Source organism: Athene noctua, chromosome 23, assembly GCF_965140245.1.
Source record: "Athene noctua chromosome 23, bAthNoc1.hap1.1, whole genome shotgun sequence".
Taxonomy (NCBI): domain Eukaryota; kingdom Metazoa; phylum Chordata; class Aves; order Strigiformes; family Strigidae; genus Athene; species Athene noctua.
Window position 1 is genome coordinate 2,389,952 of NC_134059.1, and position 23,709 is coordinate 2,413,660.

The window sequence follows — 23,709 nt, forward strand, 5'->3', positions numbered from 1 at the left end:
GCGGCGGCGGCGGGCGGGGCCGGGACCGCCCGGGGGAGGAGCCTCGGCGGAGAGGGGGCGGGGCCGGGCGGAGGCCGGGGGGGGTGGGGGGGGGCCCTTGGGGGATGCGGGGGGGGAGCCGGCGGGGGGGAATCCACGGGTCGGTCCCGGGGGCACCCATGGGGCGGGGGGTCTGTGGGGGTGGGAGAGGGGCTGGGGCGGGGGTGCGTGTCGGGATCCGGGGGGGGTCCGGGGGGGTCCATGGGGGGGGTCGGGGAGGGGATAGGGAGGGGTCCATGGGGGATCCCCGGGGGGGATCCGGGGGTCAGGGGGGTCCGGGGGGGATTTCATGGGTCAGGGGGCTCGGGGGGGTCCGGGGGCAGCCCGAGAGGGGCTGATGGGAGGGTCCGTGTCGGGACCCATGGGGGGCGGGGAATCCGCGGGGTCCGTGGGGGGATTTCATGGGTCCGGGGGGGCCGCGGGGGATCCCTGGCTGAGGCTTCGCCGCCGGTTCCAGGCGCCGCGTCCCGGCAGAGGAGCGGCACCGGGCGCGGCGGGGGCCGGGCGGGGCCGGCCCGGAGGGACCGAGCGGGGCAGGGGCGGCCCCGCAGCCGCCTCTCGGGGCCGGGGGCGGGCACGGGCCTGCGCGACTCCTCCCCCGGCCCGGCCCGGCCCGGCCCGGCGCGGGGTCCCTCGGCCGCTCCCGCCAGTCTGCGAGCGGCGGCGGCGGCGGCACCGGGCGCTGCCCGCGGCGGGACGGGGCGCAGGCAGCGGTGAGTGCCGCGCCGGCCGCCCGGCTCTGCCCCGCGGGGGCACCGGGGCGATGGGGGACATCGCGGGGGGGGACCGGGGGGACACCCCGCCGGGGACCGGGAGTGAAGCACGAGGGGACACCACCCCACCCCGGCGAAGACCGGCAGTGATAGCGGACACCCCGACAGCGATCGGCGGTGACATGGGGGACACTCCAGTGGCGCCGGGGTGATGGGGGTCATCCTGCGGGGACCGGTGGTGACAGAGGGGACATCCTGGTGGGGACCGGCGGTGGTGGGGGACGCCCCGTCGGGACCCTGGCACCCTGCCGGGCTGGCAGATGGTGGGGGACACCCCGGTGGGGACCGAGGTGAGGGGGTCGTGATGCGGGGACCAGCGGCGACATGGCAGGCGGGTTACCGGGGACGGGGGGTGACAGGCAGCGGCTGGGGGGGCTGGTGCCGCCTGGCACTTGGGGCAGCCCCCTCGTGTCCCCTCCCCTGTGCCCCCCGGTGTCCCCTGCCCCAAGCGGGGGTCCCCAGCCACGGCAGAGGGGGGCTGCGGGAAGCCACCACGGTGCTGGAGGCAGGTGCCGGTGCTGCCTGCTCCTGCCCTGCCTCCCCAGACCAGCTCCGGGGGGGGACAGCAGTGTCCACAAAGGGGAAACTGAGGCACGGGGGCTGCCGAAATGGGGGAGGCTTCTCCAGAGAGATGGCATGGGGACAGCAGGGAGGGCAGTGGGGACTTTGTCTTTTTTTAAAATGTTGTTTTCACCAATAGCGAAGGGGCCAGGAGCCTGATGGCTTCTCCCTTCTGGGTGCTTGGCCCCTCCGGGGATACTTGGCCCCTCCGGGGATACTTGGCCACCCCAGGGATGCTCGGCCACCCCGGCCACCCCACCTAGGGGCTCACTGGCCAGGGTGCCCGGGCATCCCTGTGGTGGCAGAGCGTCCCCAGGCCCCACGCGGGATGGCTCCTGAGGAGCTGGCAGCGTCACAGCCGGGTTTCGCGATGGCACAGGGGGAAAGCAGAGGTGACTCCTGCACGGGCCATGTCCCCCGTGGGACATTAAAGTGCCACCACCCCTCAGGAGGGAAGCCGTGAAGACCTGCAGCGTGTATGTGCCGGGACTCCTGTTTTCCTGGATTTCACCTAGGAAAAAAACAACTGGGAGGACAGCCAGGGAGCCTGGGTGTGCCGGGCTGCCGGTCCCACAGCCGTCCCCGCCGGATGCCCTGGCCAGCCCCAAGCGGGCAAGCGCATGCCCCCACGCGGGCAGGGTTTGCCCACGGTCGCTGGGGTGCTGCCTGAGCTCCCCAGGGCTTTGCAGTAGCCGCTCCTGCCGTCATCCCTGGTGCTGGAGAGTGTCCGGGTGTACCCAGGAGGGGTCACAGGGATGGGGGGAGCTCCCTGCAATCCCCAGCGGAGGATGTTGGTGTCTGTGTTGTTGAAAGGTGGGGTTGGATCCCCCCCAGTTTTGCAGCCGGGGAAGCTGAGTCAGGAAGTCCCAGCTGGCCTGGCCGGATCCTGGCTGAGTCATTTTGCAGGCGCTGAGTAACTGCCCGTGCAGTGCCGTGGGGCGCAGGGCTGCCCGCGGCCTCTATGGGTGGGCGAGAGCTGCCTGCTCTGCCTGCTCTGCCCGCACATCCCCCTGCAGCTCCCCTCATCCAGCTCACAGCCTGTGCCCACCCCAGTGCCCTCCTCACCCTGCCAGCTCCATGCCTCAGTTTACCCCCAATGTTATCCTGGGACTGGATGGGACAAAAGGTTCCTGGGACACGGACACGGGCTGGATCTGGCCCTGTCACCTGTCCCTGGCACAGGGAACCCGTTCCCAAGGGGCCAGGGTGGGTGTGAATGGGGGGAGACAGGGTGGGATGAGGAGCATGGTGCTGGGTGAGCTCTGGTGGTGGTTGGGAGGGGAATGATGTCCCCAGGGCAGGATTTGGGCCACCTCCTTCTGCTAAGGGGGTCTCCAAGCTGAGTCTTGGTGTGCAGGGACAGGGAGAGGGCTGGGCTTGGGATGGGATGGGATGGGATGGGATGGGATGGAGAGGACAATGGGGATGAGGACAGACACAGGGGCAGAGACAAGGATGGCGAGAAGGATGGGGTGAGGAATGGGGCTGGCAGGGGCTGGAGCAGGGCTCGGGGTGCAAGTGGGGACGCTGCGGGCTGGTCCGGCAGCCTCGCTGGCAGCAGGTTATAAATAACCCGCCGAGACACGAGGTTTCTTCCTGCTGCACCCCCCCGCCATGCTGCAGCCCCATGGACAGGAAAAAGGTGTTTCCGGCCGCGGACGGGAGCGGGGCCCCGGCCCCGGGGGGGAGGACACGGTCCCTGGGTCACAGGCAGACGGGGGGGGGGAGGTGACCCCCCTGAGCTGGTGCTCGGGGTGCAGCCACTGAGCCTGGGGCTGGCTGGACCCCTGATCCCCGTGGGGCCACTGCAGCCCCCAGGACCCCCAGGCTGAGCCACCAACCACTGCTGGGCCTGGCTGGAGCTGTCGTGGGGACAGGACGTGGTGCCACCAGGCTCAGGCACCCTGTCCTCTCCCCAGTGCCACCGGGCTTGGCACCCGGCAGGCGAGGACCTGGGACCACGTTGCTCCTCCCTGGCTGGACCAGGATCCGTGCGGAGCTGGGAGAGCTGGAGTTGGTGCTGTGGGGAGGGGGGTGCCCGGCCGTGCCCGTGACCCTTCACAGAGTCACTTTTGTTCACTGATCCGGTGAGACGTGCCCTCACCTGCACCCACTCCCTGGGGAGCTCTGGCAAGCTCCAGCACCAGCAAAGTGACAGGGGGGCATCAACTGGGGGTGGGGATGTCTGCTGGGATCAGGACACCAGCATGGGATCAGGACATCAGCCAGGGGTGGGAACACCAGTATGGGATGGGGACACCAACACAGGATGGGGACATCAACCTGGGATGGGAACACCAGTATAAGATAGGAGTCCTCAGCGTCCATCCCCACCACGATGGTGACCCCGCTGCTGGGAAATGGTGACAGTCCCTGGTCACCTGGCTGGGATGTCCATTGGGTGGTGGCAGGGGACAGCACCCTCTGTGCTCCCACAGCCCTTTGTACTGCATGCAGGGGGAGAACCAGGCAGTGACAGGGATGGGTCCTCAAGGATGAGGTAGCTGGGACCACGCTGGCTCTGCCGGCCATCCCGTGTGTCCCCAGGGAAACCCCAACTCATGCCACCACCCTAACCAAGCCCAGAGGAGTGCCAGCCCCCAGAAATGTGCTCTGGGGAGCTGGGACCTGCTGGGGCAGTTGGTGGCTGTAGGAGGTGATAAGACTGATGTCAGCTCATGGGGAAACTGAGGCACAGGCTGCAGGCGGGTGCCAAATTGCCAACACTTGTGGGTCCTCTTCAAGTGCTTCCAGATGACAGATCAGCCACCAGTCTGTCCCAGCAGGCTCCGATGGCTTTTCTGGTGACCTCTAATGAGCTCTGTGCTGGCCACACTGCGGGGTCTGGGCAGTGTCATGGGCATCGGGCACTGCCACTGGATTAACTGCCTGGGTTAGGGGATGCTCAGGGGGAGAGGGGCTGGAGGAGCCGCTGGCAGTCAGCACCCACTGATGCCATCACGGGATTGACAATAATTGGAGAAAGCAGGATTTTTGTTAACTGGGAGGAGAGGTCCTGGCTGAGCAGCATGAGGGGGAGTTTGGAGCTTCGCTGCATCCCAGGGGGTTGGGGGGATGTGAGGGGCAGGAGCTGGGGTGAAGCTGCCTCTGGCTGTGGGACTTGGTCCCCCTAGTGCTGCTCCAAACCTGTCTGGTCAATGCCCCATCCTAGCACAGCCCCCAAACTACCTGTAGCACCATCGCTGTCCCCCAGGACAGGGCTCTGGGTCGCCCCAATTCAGCACAGGGTTCCCCTGAGCACCTGCAGTTGGCTGCATGTTGCTTCATCGCTGGGTCACATCTTGCAAACCCCTGTCACAGAAAGGCTCGACTGAATGTCCTGGTGCCACCCTGGCTCCTACTCTGTTTCCACCTGCGGTCACCATGTGTCCCCATGTAAACGTGGGAGCGTCACCCCCCGGCACTCACCGGTGCTTTAACCCGCCGTGATTTATGTTGCGGCTCCCGCGGTTGGGGCTGGACTCAGCCGTGCCCCTGCTGCAGGAGATGCCTTTCACGCCAGCTGTGCACCAGGGCAGGAGTCGGTCATGGGGGGATGAAGCCGGGAGCCCGGGCGCTGCCCTGCAGGCACCAGGGGCTGGCGTACCCCAAGGCACCGCACAGGGAGGGGACAGGTGGGGACAGGCCCCCAGGCAGCTGGGGCAGGGGCAGTGGCGGCCTGGCATCCTCTCACTGCTGGGATGTGGGAATTGGGCTCCGGAGGTCTTGACTGTGCTGTGGGGAGCGGCTTTGGGGTGGGAGCCAGTGCTTGAGTTAACGCCCCCTGGTATTTGCCTGGGTTCTCTGGGTTCTCTCACTCCCGCGGAGGACCAGAGGTGGGAGCTGGAGGAACCGGCTTTGTGCTCGTCCCCCATCCTCATCCCACCCCACGGGGCCTGTGCGGATGCGGCCACACAGCGTCACCTCCGGCAGCGGAAACTCCCCCTGCTCCGGGCCGGGCGATAAGTCACGGCTTCTCCTCCACCCCTTCCCCCTCTCCTCCCCTGGCCCTCGCCCCGCTGGGGTCTGTGCCCTCCCTCGCTGCTGGCCCCTCGGCTCCCTGCCGGGGCGTCCGTGGCAGGGGATATGCACCGCAGGGTGGGCAAGGGGGAAGGCAGGAGAGCTGCCATCCTCGCACGGGCTGCTCGCTGCGGGCAGGTCGGTGTTCAAGGCGTGCTCAAGGCGTGCTCGGGGGATGCTCGAGGGATGCTCGGGCTCTGCCTGGGGAAAGCCAGGCATCCTCCGGGCGTGATGGACCCATGGTGGCTCCGTTAGCTGCATCCCTCGGAAGCAGGAGTTTTCATTTCAGGTGTAAGAGGGTGGTGGGACAGGAGCTGCTGCCTGCTCTGGGGCTGATGGGAAGGTGCTGGGGTCGAGGGGGTCATTGCCAGCCCCTGCCTGTCTCTTCCAGCCACATGTGTAAGTGGCAGTCCTCAGCTCTTTGGGGACAGTGGCATCAGGGACACACTTAGGGTCATTCTGATAAACCCCAGGGGATGTGTCTCCCTCTGGGCCACGTGTCACTTGAGTCTGGTAGCGTCAGGCAGCCGCTCACTCTTGGAGTGCAACCCCCTGCAGCCCCCCAAGTCCCGCACGGGGAGGTATTTGCCAGCAGCCACTGCAGATTTGCAGCTCACTGGAAAATCCACTCATCCCATTAAGGGCTCCCCATGGCTTTTGCTTTCCGTTGCAAATCCCTGGTTCTCCCAAGGGAAAACCCCTTGGGGTACAACCAGGTGTGAGGGCTCTCGGTGCAAATGCGGCTGGGAAGAGCCCTGGCTGCGAGAGCAGTGGATTGATTTATTATGCGAGGGATTATCAGGTCGAGGGGAGATTTGTCCCACTTGCCCAGGTAAGACCAGCCAGGGAAGTTTTGCTCATGGTGGGTATGGTCCATACCAGGGGTGACTGGGGGGTTCAGTTGGGAATTGGAGCCATGGCTTGACTTTCCCTCACATGGTTCATCACCCAAAGCAGATCTGGCATCTAAAAATGTCCTGGCAGCATCTCAGCTGCTTTGCGGGGAGGGACACAGTGATGGCACGTCCCCACCCCAGGCTCTGTGTCTCTGCCCTCAGGGGGCAGATCCTGCTTTGGAGCATGTTACACCCAGCCCTTTGCTGCATCCCCTGTGTTACCCACCTCACACTCCCTGCAGCGCTTTTTAAATCCTTAACCTTCTTTGGTGGGAAAAAATGACTTTTTTGTATAGCCCCAAGACCTCACTGTGCGTGTTTGTGGGCTTGGAGAACTGAGTGTTGGACCGGCAGCGAGGGGCTCATCAGTGAGTGCTGGGGGTGCCAGGGATGCACCGCCCGGGACGGATGGGAGAAGATCTGATGATCTGGACGAGGGGATCGAGTGCACCCTCAGTCAGTTTGCAGATGACACCCAGTTGGGTGGGAGTGTTGATCTGCTCGAGGGTGGGGAGGCTCTGCAGAGAGACCTGGCCAGGCTGGAGCCATGGGCTGAGGCCAACTGGGGGAGTTTCACTAAGGGCAAATGCCGGGGGCTGCCCTTGGGCCACAACAACCCCCAGCAGGGCTACAGGCTTGGGGAGGAGTGGCTGGAGAGCTGTCAGTCAGAGAGGGACCTGGGGGGGATTGATAATGAGCCAGCAGTGTGCCCAGGGGGCCAAGAAGGTCAATGGCATCCTGGCTTGTGTCAGCACTGGCGTGGCCAGCAGGGACAGGGAAGGGATCTGAGCCCTGTGCTGGGCACTGGTGAGGCCGCCCCTCGCTGAGTGGGTTCAGTTTTGGGCCCCTCACCCCAAAAAGGCCATTGAATGACTCGAGCGTGTCCAGAGAAGGGCAACGGAGCTGGGGCAGGGTCTGGAGCACAGGTCTGCTGGGGAGCGGCTGAGGGAACTGGGGGGGTTCAGTCTGGAGAAGAGGAGGCTGAGGGGAGACCTCCTGGCCCTCTGCAACTCCCTGCCAGGAGGGGGCAGAGAGGGGGGATGAGTCTCTGGAGCCAAGGCCCCAGCGCCAGGCCCCGAGGGAATGGCCTCAAGCTGCCCAGGGCAGGGTCAGGCTGGCTCTGAGGAAGGATTTCTGTGCAGAAGGGGCTGTTGGGCGTTGGAATGGGCTGCCCAGGGCAGGGGGGAGTCCCCGGGATCCCTGGAGGGGTTGAAGAGTCAGGCTGAGCCAGCGCTGAGGGATCTGGGGGAGTTGGGAAGGGTCAGGGTGAGGTTCATGGTTGGGCTGGAGGAGCTTCAAGGGCTTTTCCAACCGAGACGATTCTGTGATTCTGTGAAGATAAGCTCAGCCGCCCCCCGACCATCACACCGCACACGTACGCGTGCGAACGTGACAGCTTCTGCTGAGTTAATGCATTTCACAGCCCCACTGTGCAGCTGCCTCCCCCACCGCCCCGCTCAGCAGAGCCAAAACATGTCGGGAGCTTCCAGGATTCAAGGGTTGTTGACCGGGGGGGCCGTTTCTGTATGGCGGCCGCGGGGGCGAACGCAGACACTGCGACATCTGCTCTTGCTCAAACATCCCGGGAGCAACGGGCCAGGTCCGTGATGTGACGGGAACGTGGGGCTAAAGAAATTACGTGATCAGCTTCGGAGAGTTTTGACCCAGACGGAAGTTTATCCACATGTCTCCCGTCTGGGCACTGGGCTGCGGGATGGCTCCTGGCCCAGACCTTGATCCGGCCTGGGGGGGTCTGCTGGGGGATCCTCGGGCCCTTGGCAGCACTGAGGTTTTGGGAAGGTTTAGGGGAGAATTTGGGGAGGTTTTTGGGGGGGTTTGAAGATTTTGGGAGATGCAGTGGGAGATGTTGCTTTTTGGCGACCCTGGACTTTGTGGCGCCTGGCGGCTCCTGAGCCACAGAGGGAGCAGGAAGGCTGAGGAGAGCATGAGACCCCCCCAGGCACAACCCAAACCCTCCTCCCCGGTGGGTCTTTGTGTCAGGGACACATGGAGGGGGTTCAGCGGGGTGTTACCCCACAGCGGGGCAGCCCTGCCTTGGCCACCCAAGGGTGCTGGGGACACTGGGAGGTGACAGGCAGCGCTGCTGGGGGGACAGATGGCACGAGGCTCTGGACAGATGGTACCGGCCCCAGACAGACAGGACAGGGGGGTTGTGTGACCCCGGACAGGCTGCGCTGGTCCCTGCGGACTTGCTCTGCTGGCCCCGGGCGGGCGGTGGTGGCCCAAAGGGGACAGGCAGCACTGGCCACGGGCAGGGTGCGGGCACTGCCAGCCCGGGGGGGACACACCGGCCTGGGGAGGGGACGGACACCGGATCCGGAAGGGGGCACAGGCTCAGAGGAGGGGTGCACTGGCTGGGGGAGGCGGTGCCGCCCGAGGATGGTGATACCGGCCCGGGAAGGCCACAGCGGCTCCGGTCGGAGGCACCAGGCGGGGAGGTGGTACCGGCTGCGGAGAAGGGCCCGGACGGGGGGTGACAGGGGCCGGGGGGTGACACTGCCCGGGGGGTGACAGGGGCCGGGGGGTGACAGGGGCCGAGGGGTGACACTGCCCGGGGGGTGACAGGGGCCGGGGGGTGACAGAGGCCGGGGGGTGACAGAGGCCGGGGGGTGACACTGCCCGGGGGGTGACACTGCCCGGGGGGTGACAGGGGCCGGGGGGTGACACTGCCCGGGGGGTGACAGGGGCCGGGGGGTGACAGTGCCCGGGGGGTGACAGTGCCCGGGGGGTGACAGGGGCCGGGGGGTGACACTGCCCGGGGGGTGACGGGGGCCGGGGGGTGACACTGCCCGGGGGGTGACAGTGCCCGGGGGGTGACAGGGGCCGAGGGGTGACAGGGGCCGGGGGGTGACACTGCCCGGGGGGTGACAGGGGCCGGGGGGTGACGGGGGCCGGGGGGTGACACTGCCCGGGGGGTGACAGTGCCCGGGGGGTGACAGGGGCCGAGGGGTGACAGGGGCCGAGGGGTGACAGTGCCCGGGGGGTGACAGGGGCCGAGGGGTGACACTGCCCGGGGGGTGACAGTGCCCGGGGGGTGACAGGGGCCGGGGGGTGACACTGCCCGGGGGGTGACACTGCCCGGGGGGTGACAGGGGCCGGGGGTGGTACCGGGCGGGGGCGGTGCCGCGGGGCGGAGCTGTCCAGCACCGGCGCCTCCTGAACGTCCCCAGCGCCGCGGACCGGGGCCGCCCCCGGTGCCCCAGCGGGGTGCGGACGGGGGTCGGGGCTGGCTGCTCCACCCCGAGCCGGCACCGGGCAGCCCCGATGTGCCCCCACGGGGGGTCCTGCCGGGCGGAGGGGACACCGCTGCCCCGAGCCCTCCATCTCCCCCGCGCCCCGCTGGGCTCAGGGGATGTCACAGGCAGTAATGGCCTCAGGGACAGGCCTGAGAGGTGGGGACGGGGTGGTGGGACAGGGAAGGGCCATGGGGCCGCGTGGCCCATGGCATCAGGAGCCGGGATGTTCCAGATGCTGTGGCCAGGGAGAGGCCTTCGGCATCGGGGCTCCTCATAGAGACCCTCACACTGACCCTCAGACCCTCACACTGACCCTCACACTGACCCTCACACAGACCCTCAGACCCTCACACTGACCCTCACACAGACCCTCACACTGACCCTCACAGACTCTCACACTGACCCTCACACTGACCCTCAGACCCTCACACTGACCCTCAGACCCTCACACTGACCCTCACACTGACCCTCAGACCCTCACACAGACCCTCACACTGACCCTCAGACCCTCACACTGACTTTCAGACCCTCACACTGACCCTTGCAGGGCTCCCGGGCTCTGTCCCAGCCCCGGAGTATCCATCCTCATCCCCGCAGCAGGATTTGTGCCAGACAACGTCCAGCCTGGGCAGAGCTCTGTTTCACTGCCACATGCGGGGCTTTTGGTGGCAGACACTGCTGCTGTCGGTCCAGCTGAGAGCGAAACTTTGCTCAGAGCAAGGTTTTATTAAAGTAGGCTAAATGCTTAATGGGATTGCCATGGAGTGGCTAAAGCAGAGATTAGTGCTGTGGCTACAGGGCTGGGCATCTCTGCTCTGACAACAGGCGGTTTCTGTCCTTCTCCGCCCGTCCCAGCCCGCAACTCATCTCTCAGCAACTCCCAGAGCCCCCCGGCATCGTGCTGTGGGGAAGCAGCCAGCCGGGGCAGGCAGAGCTGCGCCTGCCCGCGTCTCCTCGCCCACCCGCTTGCCCAGCTGCTGCCTGTGCCCAGGAGAACCACCTGCCTGCGCCCGGCCTGGGCCGTCGAACCAGGCAGCCGCAGCATTGCCCCTCCGGAGGGGCAGGGAGAGGAGAGCAGCGAGACCTTCCCGGGGGAAGGACCCAGCCCGAGGCCCCGGCAGTGCGGGTGGTGGCAATGTCCCAGGCAGTGACAGTGGCTGGGGGCAGGCCAGGGCTCGGCCAGGGTGCGGGGGCCGGGGAGACGGGGCTGGCGGCTGAATCGGCAGCTTGTTCTTCTCTGAAGGCTCCTTCCTGCCCCTGCTCCCTCTGTTTCTCTTAGGAAAGTTTTATGTCCCTTGTGTTACAAGGAGCCTTTTCTTTGTCATCCTTCCCGAGCGTGCCGGGCAGGAGGCCGCGCTGGAGCAGAGCCATCCCTGCAGGCAGCTCGGGGCCGGATCCTGCGCAGGGCTGTGAGGTGCACGTGGCAGCTTCGAGGGGTGTCGTGGCTCCGGGGTCTGCCCCTTGGCAAGGTCTCAGCTCCTCGGGCCAGTCACACATGGGGGTTCACCCCTGGGCTGCCCCCCTCCCTCCTCAGCCTTAGACACTGAGGATGCTTTGCAGCCCCCAAGCACCTCCCCAGGGACTTCCAGCCCCCCACCCCCCTGCTGCTGGTCCCATGGGTGTCTCCAGGTTGGCTCCCAGTTCATGGAGCTGCTCTGCAGCCCCACACACCGAGGGAAAGATCCATCCTCCTTGATTCCTATTTATCAGTCTGATTTCAGCTCTCTCACCCTAGCAGAAGCTGTGTCAGGGTGGGGAAACTGAGGCACGGAGCAGCAGCAAGGCTCCAGCGGAGGCTGAAGGGTTCAATAACTTTTTGCATCACTAAGTGTTCATGCTCAGACTGCTGCCACGATTATCCCAGGGGTGCAGGACAAAGTTTCTTCCCCAGCAGGGATTTTGCAGCTGCGAGAGATAAGAGAAGTGAATATTATCTGGTTTATAAAAGTCACCCCAAAACACTTCAGGAACAGAGCGAAACGCTTGCAGAGCTGTTAGCTGTCCTCTCAAGACCGTGGGAGAGCTGGAGGTTGGATCCCTCCAGGGGCTCCGGCCGCTCAGCATAGCCCCGGCACAGAGCCGGGAGTAGCGCAGCCCCTGCGGGGCCGGGGGGGACCCAGAGCCATGGGAGCCGCTGTTCCCAGCTCTGCTCTTGTGAGAGAAGGCTCCAGAGTGGATCTGCTTTATGCCAGGGATGCTCCAGTGACCACTCACGTGCAAAATGGGGACATGAAATGAGACTTGGCCTCCAGGTCCCTGTATTAATTTCTGGCTGCCAAAATTGCACGTGTGAGATGCATTTGGGCACCAGGCTGAGGAAGTAGCTCGAGCTCCGAGCACAGCAGATGCCACTTTGAAGGAGATGCCTTCAGGGATGTGCTGGGTTGTGTTTGTCCTGGGATGAAGGACATGGCTCAGCCAAGGCTATTTCATTTTCCTTCAGTGTGAACCCCATGTCTCTGTGGATGGCATCATTCAAAGGGATCAGAAACCACCTCGTCTCCAGGTTTAAACATCTTCAATTCAGGGAAAGGTCAAGTTCAGTTCTGGAGCCAGTAGATACCAGAGCTCCAGACCTGAGCTCTAGAGGTAGCTGGGATGAGCATCCTCCCCCCGACCAGGAGATGAGCATCTCTTGCTGCCCAGGGAGGCTCAGCCCTGGCGCCCAGGCAGGGCTCTGCTGCCTTCAGCACTGCTGTGACTTCTCCAAAGTATCCCCCGTGCTAAAATATCTTGTGTGCATTTGCTGCCTTCCACCAGCACCAGACCCAGTGATCCCAAGTTGTTACACGGGGAGCTGACAGGGTCAAAAACTCATCTGGCAGCTGGAAGTCCCAGAATTAAAACATCAGGTGCAAGTTTTTTGTGCTCATGTTACCCAGAGGGTGAGCAGCAGCCAGTACCCGAGAGAGAGACACACAGAGATCCTGTGGCCAGGTTGGATTAAGGGAGAAAGTCATTTCCCTTTCGAGCTAATTGCGGAGGAGCTGCCTGTGTCTATCTAGGTCAAGCCGTAACCTGCTTTAGCTGGGCAAAGCGGCGGCAGGACGCCAGTGTGACACAGCGTGACACGGTGTTCGCCCGCTCCCCTGCCACCGCAGCATGTGGGGCACAAGCCAGGGGGGATCTGCTCCCTGGGGGCAGAGTTTGGGTGAGGTAGAAATCAATCTGGAGGCAAATGAAGAATTTGGAAGAAGAATGGGCTGAATGTCTCCCAGGAATGGTTCTAGTTTGTGCTCGTTACTAAAATGATGGGATGAGTAGGAGGGCTGCTTGGCACAGGAGCAGCTCCTGCTGAGGCTGATGGGGGAAACAGGGACTTGGTGGAAATTGCTCTGGTTTATCCTTTTAATGACATCCCTGGGTGCAGGACCCCAGCCCGAGGGTTTGGCTGGTGTTACAGCCTGGGGGAGCAGGGCCGCACACATCTCCCCTTACCCAGCCCCAGGGAAGCCCCCGCGTCACCCGGGAGGAGGGGTCACCCATGCCGGGTGCAGCGAAGCAATGGGTGTCCTCTGAGACTCCCAAGGCCTGTGCTGCGGGGAGGGGACGGCTCAGAGCCTGGCTCACAGTAGGTGTTGGCATCTCCTGGAAAACCTCAGCCCTGCAAGCACAAGAGGAGGATTGATTTTTTTGTGGCCAACGCGGCAGCTTTGGCTTCTGCTGCAGCCGTGGCATTGCAGCGAAGTGGCTGCTGGTGGGCTCAGAGAGAAGAAATGGAAGTTGTGTCCCTGAGAGGGAAGTCCAAAGTGAATAAACTGAGAAAAAAAATCTATAAAACCTGGTTACAGCCCCAATGCCATGTGTCTGGTGATCAGTCAGGACCAGAGGTGTGTTGCATGCTGGCAACTCTCAGAAGGTGATAGTGAAGGTAAGGTCGTAGCATAAACCCAGATGATTTCTTTCTTGCCTCTGAGTTAGTTAAGAGGAGCTCAAGACCAGCTTTATGGAGGCAATGGCAGATGATCTCCCTCCGTGTTAGGGGAAAACCTGCCAGCAGCAGCCCCTGGAGCCGGAGATGCTCGTGCAAGGGACCTCAAGGGTGAAATTGGTGAGTTGTGGCTGGTGGTTTAACCACTCGTGTCTGCAAGGCCAGAGGTTCGCTGGCTCATGGCCCCATCCCGGGCATCTTTGCACTTATGGGGAGGAAGGTCGACCCCCATCAGTATTTGCACAAGGTGTTTTGCAGCTCAAGGCCATGAACAGCTCTGGCCACAGACACAGCGCTCCTGGGGCAAGGGGCTGAGTTAAAGAGTAAAAAAAGTGCAGAATTGGGGTTTGTAAGTGTGAGTTGCAGGGCACAACCTGGAAAAAGGCTGAAGGGTTGAGGGGAGCTGGTTGCTGCTGCCATTTGCTGCAGGTTGGGCTGCAGAGCAGCGTTGGGAGCATTGTGCCCACAGGGATGTGCTGGTCTCCACCTCCTGGCTGGTGCTGGGTGCTGGGTGCTGAGCCCTCGCCACCATGCTCCCAGGAGTGACCCTTCTGGGTGCAAGGAAATCCCACGGGTGCAGGGAAAGCCCTGCATGGCCCCTGCCTGGCTCCTGCCGCCTGCCCCCAGCACCCTTGGGTGCAGACTGGTGCCAGCACAGGGCCCCTCACGGGCGCCTGGGGTTGCCCACCAGGGCCAGATCCAGACCGATTTGCCAGCACGGGGGTGGCAGAGCCCCAGTGCCCATCTCCATTTCACCCCACGCAGCGGCATGGGGACAGATCAGTCCCAGACACCCCCAAATGCCTTGTCCCGGGGCTTCCTCCATCCACCAGTTCCATGACTCGGGGCCACGGCCTTGGAGAGGGGAGGCAGAGACATCTGAGCCAGGATGTAGGGAGAGAGAAAACCTCCCCGGCCATTTCAGAGGCTTCAGCAAGAGCAAGCCCGGAGCTGTGTGTGCCGGTTCCCTTCTGCCCTTAATTAAAATTGCCTTGAAAAGACCTTTGTAGCTCCTGATGGCACTGGAGTTGGTGCTGTGATGCTGAGATCTTGCCACTGCATCAGCCCTTCTCCCCGTGACCCGCAGCTCTGTTGATCAAGTGATCCAGCTCATGTGGGTCTGGCAGAAGGGAATTTGGTTGTGTTTACTTGAGCGCTGCCTGTGGCAGGGACGTGGCCACCCCTGGGGACTCGCTGTGGGGGATGTTGGGCAAGGCTTGGTCCTTACAGCCCCCCCAAAAGCCTGAGGGGAGCAGGGCCCAGGGCAGCTGTAGGTTGGGGAAGAGGCAAAATTGGGCCGTTGGGGGCATTTTTGGATCTTGCTTATGCAACACCCTCCACCAGGAGATGCAGTGGGTGATGGGCGCCATCCCCCTTCACCCCACAGCTTGCCAAGAAACCTCCTCCAGCTCCGGAGAAGCTCTGTCTCAGCCGGGTGGTTTGAAAGGCAGCCAGGATGCTGGTCCCGGGCTGCAAACAGAGCGGCTTGTGTGCGGCCCCATACCTGGGTGGCAGCATCCCCCCAGCCTGCCGGGAACGGCTGCGTTCGGCTCCAGAGCAGCCCCGAAGCGCTCGCTGGGGCGGCTGCACAAAGCCCCACTTGTGCTCGCTGCACCCACCCGGCCTGAAGCCAGCGCCGGGGAGAGAAACCCCCCTGGGGGTGATGGGGACTGCAGGGGGCTGACCTGGATGCTCCAGGACCCCAAAAAGCTTCTGCTCCTCTCCCCAGAGGTTTTTCTTCAAGGAGGCTGAGTGAAACCGTGCTGGAGTGACCCACAAAACGTGTGTCCTGGGAGATTTGTGGCACCTGGTGTCTGTTTGCCTTTCGGTTCACTGCGGCTGTACCAGAGCAAGGGAGTAGAGGTTGGCACAGGTGCCCATGGAGCCACATCTCCTCATCTTTCTGGAGACCACTCCGTCCCCTGGAGAAAACTTTTGAGTTTTGAGAGTTTTTTTCCCAGAGGGTTGCAGCTGGGAGGTGGTTGGAGATGGAGCTTTGCTCCATTGTTGATTCTCTTGCTGAGCTCTGCTCTGCCTGCAGGAGGGATGAACTTCTCCACTCGCTGTGACCATGCTGATGTCCCTGTCACCAGTGGCGGCAAAGATGGCCTTGAGTGCCTGTGGGTGCTTTGGGTGGCATGGGGTGGTACAGTGAGTCCCCATCCTCATCTGCATGGAGCAAAATGCCAAGGCAAGGGGATGTGGGGCACCATCTGGGTGGTGCTGCCAGGGAGAGTCACTGTGGAGCAAGATGAGAGCAGGAGCATGGTGAGATGGGGTTGTTGGCACCACATAGGGCAACACTGGGGATGGGGGGGCAGAGATGGGTCTCAGACATCAGTAATGGCCTGAAGAGTGGGGTGACAGAGCGGTCCTCGTGTCACTGGGAGGTGGTCTTGGGTGATCAGAAGATGGATGACCAGGAGATGATCTTAGGTGGCCAAGAGACTGGTGTCTGGGAGATGGTCTTGGGTGGCCAGGAGATGGTCTCGGTTGACCAGGAGGTGGTTTTGGCAACTATGAGAAGGTTTTGGGTGGCCAAGAGGGGCCCATCTTGCCTGTGGTGAGGCCCGTGTGGCCTTGCTGCAGGAACCTGCCAGAGGGACCTGGGGGCTGGGGCTACACAGGGTCCCTGGGGGAGGACCTCACTGTCATGTGTGCCCTGGCCCTCTGGATCCCTGTTGGGGACAACACGTGACCCCTCACCCTGGGGTGTGGGATGCAGTGGTCTCCTCCCGGAATGGGGATGTTGAGCACCTATGGTCAGTGGGGGCCAAGCCCAAGGTCTGGTGTGGTTGAGGGGATGTGGGTGACCCCCCACGCTCACCCCCTCGCCATGCCAGGCGCTGCTCAAACCTCCTCTCCCCCCACAGCCTTGCTGGCAGCTGCCTCATCAGGATGAACGGGATGGCCAACGTCAACCCTGCCGGCCGCAGCCACTATGCCTCCGCCATCCCGGTGCCCCGTGCCACGGCTCACGGCAAGCTGCATGCTGTGGCCCCCCCAAGCATGCTGGAGACCCCTGTCCTCCATGGGGCTCTGTCCCCCCGGCCAGGGAAGGCTCTAGCCCCCAGCCCCAAGACCCTCAAGCCCAAAGACGCTGCCAGAGCCACTGGCCACGAGCTGGCCAAGGGCAGGGAGGGCAGCCCCAGCATCCCCCTCCATGGGGGGCAGAAAGCCCCAGCAAGACCCCTGGTGTCCCCCGGGAAGTGGCCAGAGGCAGTGGGTAGTGGGAGGAGAGGGGCAGGCAGGGTGGGGGAGCCCACTGAACTGGCCAAAGCCCCCACTGCGCAGAGCAGGGGTGGGGGGCGACCAGGGGGGTCCCCCAGGAAGGGCAGTGGGGTGGCCATGGAGGGGATGGGGGATGAGCCCCATGGCAGCTCGCAGGGCAGGGGGCCCGTGTTTGGGTCAGGGGCCATCACCTTCTCCTCAGGTCCCCCCCACAGCCATCCCATCACCGCCACCGTGGCACCCTTCCAGTACCGGTGAGTCCCTGGGGACTGGGGGCATGGGGCTCGGGGGGGGGCATGGGGATAGGGGGACATGGTGACAGGGGAGCACAGGGAGAGGGGGAGGCAGGCAGGCACAGCAGGGGTGGCCATGGGGAATGGTGGGGTTGGGCCTGGGGGCTCTGCCCCTAAAGGAGGGTTCCCATTGGGTTTGAGGTGCTGAGGGCTCCTGGGGCACCCATGGGAGCTGTTGTAGGGCAGGGGGTGGTCTCAGTGGGGAGTGGGGTGTCCTTGGACCCTCCCTGCCCTGGGACCATTGTCCCCAAACCCCGGCAGAGCTCAAGGCACCATTTCTCCATCTCTTGGGGGTCCTCAGGTGGCTGCACCCTGTGACACACCCCTGCTCCCCCACCCTCACCCCGCTCTGCCCCCAGGCTGCAGGAGCACCAGGAGGAGAAGAGGGCCACAGCGCCTGGTGACGAGTGCCCTGGTCCTGCGGAGGGACCTGACCCCGACCCCAAAGCCGGAGGCCTGAGTGAGTCTGGGGGGGGGTTGCTGGGGATGAGGGGGTCCTGCCGGGGGGCTGCCGGGACGGTGCCGGAGGGCAGAGGCTCATGCCGGAGCTCAGACTTATGTGGCCCCGTGCCAGAACGGGAGCCGGGGATGGAGGTCGGTGGGGCGGCTGGGGGGAACCCCATGCGGGAGGTGCCCCGACTCCCCTGGGAACAGCACGGCTGCAGCTGCCGCATCCGGCGACCCCCATGGCCAAAACCCTGCACCCGGCAGTGTGGCCTGACCCGGGCATCAGCATCCCCCACAGCGGTTCTGGCACGGGGAACCGTCCCCTCCAGTGACACCGCCGGGACATCACCCGTTTGGCTCCGTCCCAGCCAGCTCCAGGAATGACCCATTTCCAAGAAGTCGGCAGAGAGCCGGCGCGGAGGCGGATGCTACAGCACCACTGGCTCCCCACACCCACCGCGGGTACACCCCCTTTCCCGGGGGCTGAATGAGCCCAAATTCAAGCTCCCTGCTGCAATACTGGGGACACCCCAGTCCCCTCTGGCATTTGCTCGGGGGGGGCGGCTGCTGGAGGAGATGCTGGGGTGGCGGTTGCCAGGGCAGCGGCAGCGGAGGATGGTGGGATGCTCCAGGGATATTCAGGGAAGGGGAAAAAAAAAAAAAGAGCTGGGAGCTTCATCGAGTGATTTGAAGGGACAGAAGTCGGTCAGAGCCGTGGTGGCTCACGGCACAGCCCAGCTTTGCAGTGGGGCTCCAGCACCGCCACCCTGCAGCCAAAGGGGTAACGGGGTTCAGCGCTGAGCCCCATTTTGGGAAGCACTGAAACCAGTGGTGAGCGGGAGGATTTTCTGGGAGGTTTTGGGATGAGGCTGAGCTGGTTCAGTGCCGGGGAAAGGGCCGGATCCTTTTCCTTGCTCCACGCCTCCACCCCGACCCATGGCACCTTGTGGGGCTCTGTTGGGCTCTGCCAAAGGGGACAGGGGACTTTGGGAGGCCCCAGGAGTCGCCTTGACAGCCCCAAAATGACATGACACCTCCAGATTTACCTCACCAGCGTGCCCTGCATCCAGGCAATAGCCTCGTAGCTCAATAAGGGCTGTAAAAGCCCCGAACTCAGAGCGGCTCCGGGGCGCAGCAGGGTGGCTTAGGCACCCTTTTTTTTTGGCCACCCTTTGCTGTCCCATCCAGGTCGGGTTATTCTGGGGCTTCTCAGCATCACCATGGGCTGCACCCTGAATGGCCCGGGGAGGCCATGCTGCGGTACGGGGGGCCGGGATGGGGGGCTTGTGCCGCCCCCGGCCCTCCTGGCTCCTTATCGCGGCAGCATAGTGATGGGCTCTAATGCAATATTTTCCGGCGGTTGCCATGGCAGCCTGCGTGAGGTCACCAAATAGACTTAATTCACCCCTCCCGAGGGACGGGTAATTAATGAAAAATGATGATAACCAGATCCCACTCCCCCTCTTCCCTCCCCCCTCCCCTTAATTCCCCCAGATCACTGGAGAGGCCCCGCTGGGTTTGAGGGCCACAGCGTCCCTCGGGGGGCTCCTGGGGCCACCCTGGGCTCTTCCTGCACTGTTTGGGCTGAAACGGGGAAGTTTTGGCCCCCCGGGGGACGGGTGTGCAGTGCTGGGTGTGGGGGCCGTGGCAGGCGGGACAGGGGGTGCTCCACACGCAGGGTTCCGGGCCGTGACCCCCCCGCTGGCTTCACCCACCCCCCAGCTCCCTGCCCCGGGGGCGGGGGGGTCCGGCCGCGGGGGACATCGGGGGCAGCGCCGCGCCCCGCCGGCTTCGTCCCTCGCCCGGGGGCTCCTGCCCCGCCCGCCCCGGGGGTCCCGCGCGCTCCCGCTCCCCGCGCGCGCCCCGGCCCCGCCCCGCCCCGCCGCGGGCGCGCGCGCCGCGCCCCGCCCCCTGCCCGCGCCAGCCGGCCGCGGGGGAGGCCGCGGGGGAGGCCGCGGGGGAGGGCGGGCCCTTTTTGTTTGCCCCTGACATTCCGCTGGTTCGCAGTGTCCCGCCGGCGGCGGAGCAGCGAGGTGGGGCCGCGCCGTTCGTATCCCCCTCCCCCCTATCTCCTCCCCGTCCCGATCCGCTCCGCCCCGGTGGGGCGGGCGCTGACGGCGCTTCTCTCTCTGTCTCGCCCGGTGTGTCCTCGGTGCCGCAGCAGCAGCAGCAGCAGCAGCAGCGCCCGGCGGGTTAAATGGTTGCAGCGCGGGGATGCTGGGGAGCAACCTCAAGAGCCTTCCCGACGTGGAGCTGGGCGAGGAGGAGCGCGGCTACCGGCGGGGCCCCGACGGCGGCGCGGTGATGCCGAAGCGGGCGAAGGCGACGACGGCGGCGGCGGGGCCGCGGGGCGCGGAGCTGCGCGTCTTCAAGGCGAGCAGCGCGGAGGGGCGGCTGCCGGCCGGCTCCAACCTGCGCAAGCAGAAGTCGCTCACCAACCTGGCCTTCCTCACCGACGCCGAGAAGAAGCGGCAGCTCTACGAGCCCCGCTGGAGCGACGACATGGCCAAGGCGGCGGCAACCGGGGCGGGGGCGGGGGGGGGCGGCCGGGGCGGCGGCGGCCCCCGCGGCCGGGAGGCGCCCGCCATGTCGCGGAGTCTGTCCCGCTCCGAGCACTCGCTGCTGCCGCCGCGCCCCGCCGGCCCCGCCAAGCCGCCGCCCGCCGGCAAGCCCAGCCGCATCCCCCGCGGGCCCTACGCCGAGGTGAAGCCCCTCAGCAAGGCCCCCGAGGCGGGCGGCAGCGGCGGAGGCGGCAAGTGCGACGACGAGCTGCTGGGCGGGAAGGGGCCGGCGGTGGCGGCGGGCTCGGAGGAGAAGCCTTACCTGAAGGTGGACCCTGAGCTGGTGGTGACGGTGCTGGGCGACCTGGAGCAGCTTCTCTTCAGCCAGATGCTGGGTGAGTTGCGGCCGTCGCGCCGGCAGGGGATGGGGAAATGGCGGGAGGGACCCGCTGGAGGCGGCGGCCGCGTCCCCGGCGCTGAGGGGAAGGCACCGGGGTGCTGAGGGACACGGCGCCGTCGGCCTCGCTGAGGGGGAAGGCGCTTTCAGCCTCCTCTCGCCTTGTCTCCAGCCCCCTCACGACGAGGGATGGCAGGTGGCGGTCGAGCTTGTCCTCCCCCATGTGCCTTTTCGGTCACCGCTTGTGTCTGCCCCCACCCAAGACAATGGACGGTGCCCGGTCGCGCGTCGCAGCCGCTTCCCGCTCTCGGGTGTCTCGCTCCGGGGCCGACCTTGGCCGCTCTGGCCGGGAGGCTGCCGGCGGAGGTGTCGGTGCGTAGGGACCGCGCTGCTGCCTGTGCACTGGGCAGGAGGCCTTAGGGCCAGAGCTTCTCCCAGGTCTCGGGCTCTGGCCGAGGAGGATCCTCCAAGAAGGCTGCCCCAGGGTGCGCGTGAGGCGGTTTCAGCCTGCGGCTCCTGCGTCCTGCTTTGCCGACGGGTTTGATCCCGGAGCCTGCGCGGCTGAGAGCTCGTTGTGTGTGTGGTGGGTCTTCATCCGAGCAGGGAGCGCTGGCGCCCGGTGCTGGCTGTGCCCCCGGTCTCAGGACCTGCTGCCCGCCTCGTGGGCACGACACTGGGTGGCGTGTCCAGCCCTCGTGGCTGTGTGCTGACCTCTAGGAATTGGGAGCAGCTCGGGAGCCCTCTGCTTCCCGCTGGAGCCCACCCTCTCCTGCGTCCCGGCAGCACCTGTGGCTCAGTGGGCTCGGCTGGACAAGGGTCACGGGGGGGTTTGCGGCTCCAAAGAGCTCTGCTCTGGCAGACTGACGTGAGAAGGTGGCAAACGAGCTCTCCACAGCTGCCGTGGTTCTCCCGGCACTCGCTGGTGGTTGGTGGCAGGGGGGAGTGGTGGTACAGGCAGGGCCGGGAGCCCTGGTGTGTCCAGTTCCCTCCTGGGAGCCCCTTTTAGGGGGCCAGGAGCTTCGCCGGCGCTTGGCGAGCTGCCTTGGGGTGCCTTCTCCTGGCTGCATTGTGGGCAGAGCTCTGCCGTGGGGAGAAAGGGAAGAGATTCGCCCTGGCTGGGGGCTGTGGGGGAGGTTTGCAGAGGTGGAGCGAGCTGGAGTACGTGCCGGAGTCAGGCGCCTGTGAAGCTCTGCTGGCTGAATCTGGTTCCCTGCCGTTCCACGAGCCTTCAGGGTGTTGCAGCCCCCAGTTCCAGTGCGGGGCTCGGACACAACCTGCGGGCACACAGGCACGGAGCCGCCAGACCCATCACTGGCCGCACACACCCATGGGAGCGGCAGTAGTGGGGCACGCACCGTGCCCAATCGTCTCCCTGCCAGGGGTCTGCCCCAGCTGCTGGAGCACCCCGGGGCTCCCTGGGGCTGCACAAGCCGCTCGTGGAAAACCACGGAGTGAGCTCAAGGCAGGAGCAGGCTGGACGTGTGAGGTCAGCCTTGCAGCGGGGGCTGCGGGGGCCTGGGCTCGTGGCCATCCATCCTCAGCCCTAATGCCAGCGTAACACCTGATGCCGTGGGAGCAGGGCAGGATTGCGGGATGATTTGTCACTTGTGGGACTAATGGATCTGGTGTTGGTGTGCCTGGGGGGATCTCAGTGTCTCCCTGTGACGCTCTGCTCTTAGATGGGGGTTTCCTCAGCACCCCAAAGAGAAATTCTTGCTGCTTCCCCCAGGGTGCAGGACTGGCTCATGTGGGAGTGACTCCTGGTTTGTGGCAGTTGCTGGAGTGCCAGAGATCCTGCCTGCAGGACAGGGACTTGTGCACACGCTGAGGAAGACCATGGGTTGTGAAAGTGCCCCAACACCTGCTTTGGTTTCTGGCGTGGTTGCTTAGCCCCTGCCTGTGTCAGGGCCGACCTTGACCTTGGGAGGTGTTGAGCATCCCTTTGAACTGCATGTACCATCTGAAGGCTTGGTCACCTGGCCTGTGAGGGTCAAACTCTGCTGAATTTGCCCTCTGAACCCATCTGCTCTGTGTATTTGCCGAAATAGGTAATTTTCCAAGATGTACGGACTGCTGGGCTTCTTGCAGTGGGGCCTCTGAGCTGGTTGTCCAGTGTGGGGTGGGGACAATGCCTGGGGTAGACAGGATGGGAGCTTAACCTTGCTGAAACATGGCTTTCCATCCGTGGGGCTGTGCTTCACCTTCATGGGGATTGTGCCGTTGAGCTATACCTACTTAACCAAGCCAGCCATGGCCTGGCACGTCCTTGACAGCCCATGTGCTGGGGGTGCTGACAGGAGCTTGGGGATGTGCAGGGGAGGGAGCAGCATGACAGTGGTGGAGGCAGCAGAACCATGGCTGGGGATTGACGAGCCTGGACACATTCTGAGCTTCTGGTCCTGACCCCTTTGCTTGTTGTCTGGTGCGATCCAGGCAGATGAAACCTTCTCCAGGGGTAGTGGTACCTTCCACAACCTGGATCCTCAAGGGAGAGGTTCCTCCTGCGGGGGGGAACGGACCCAGAAGGGACGGGATCCCCCTTGCTCAGGGGAGTAGCCTTCACGCCCTGCTAGGGCTGGTGAGTAGGGCCAGGAAAGGGGCTTTCTCCTGGTTGCTACAGGAGGTGCTTGGGAGGGAAGGAAAGTTTCTCTGCTGATTTCATGGATCCCTTTGGCAAGATCATGATCCCCTTGGCGTCAGCCTGAGCTGTCTGGCCGTGTCTGCTGGAGGACACCCTATCTGGAGTGGCACAAGAAGACCCTCAAGCTTGGTTTGTGCTGGGAAAAAAGAGGCAGGAGTCACAGGGACTTTCAGCCTCTGCAGATGTTGTTGTCCTTGAACTGCTGACCTGTGTTGAGAAGCCTGTGCTGCCTCTGCCTAACCCAAGCTCTGGGCTCCACCAGACACGATGGCTTGCAGAGACCTTGTGTGTCTTTGGTCTCCACACCTGCGTTCTCATCTCCACCTCGTGCTTCTCCTGCCAGAAGCACTCCCAAGCCTCTGCTGCCCAAAAATACAGTTTATTTAGTAGTGGCCAAATGTTACCTCTCATTTGGTTGTTGCTGCTGTGTCATCTGTTTGATGGCACCGAAGCCTTTGTAGAGCTGCTGGAGAAGTAACCACGTTTAAAGCAGAGCAGTCTATGCAAGATGGGAGGGGTCACTGGGACACAGCAACCACATGTGCTTTGTAGAGGCTATTTCCATCATCTAAATTATACATTTCACGTCAACCAAAGACCGAGGCTTCTCATCAAAGCCGGCTGGCAACTGGGGTTGCTAATTACCCCAGTGCCAGGCCACTGGATGAAGGGTACGGAGGGCGCGTGGCCAGCGTGGTGGAAGAGCTCGCTGTGCAGAGCTC

At 64.4% G+C, this 23,709-nt stretch overlaps 2 protein-coding genes across 4 annotated transcripts in view; both read left to right on the forward strand.

Moving 5' to 3' along the window:
* The first annotated feature begins 696 nt into the window (after positions 1-696).
* LOC141969741 (uncharacterized protein ENSP00000471857-like) lies at positions 697-17,832 on the forward strand. Its single transcript, XM_074925818.1, has 3 exons — positions 697-752; positions 16,351-16,962; positions 17,361-17,832. Exons 2-3 carry the CDS (start codon positions 16,376-16,378, stop codon positions 17,830-17,832), a joined length of 1,059 nt encoding a protein of 352 aa, XP_074781919.1. The 5' UTR covers positions 697-752; positions 16,351-16,375.
* Positions 17,340-23,709, forward strand: part of NAV1 (neuron navigator 1) — a 60,029-nt gene continuing 53,659 nt past the window's right edge. For 2 of the 3 annotated variants that reach the window (XM_074925782.1, XM_074925781.1), the window contains exon 1: positions 19,535-20,344. In XM_074925782.1, the coding sequence (XP_074781883.1) occupies positions 19,663-20,344 (682 nt within the window). In that variant the 5' untranslated portion in view covers positions 19,535-19,662. Of the gene's footprint in view, positions 17,462-19,534; positions 20,345-23,709 lie in introns of those variants that run through there. The other variant, XM_074925783.1, reaches the window with a different exon arrangement.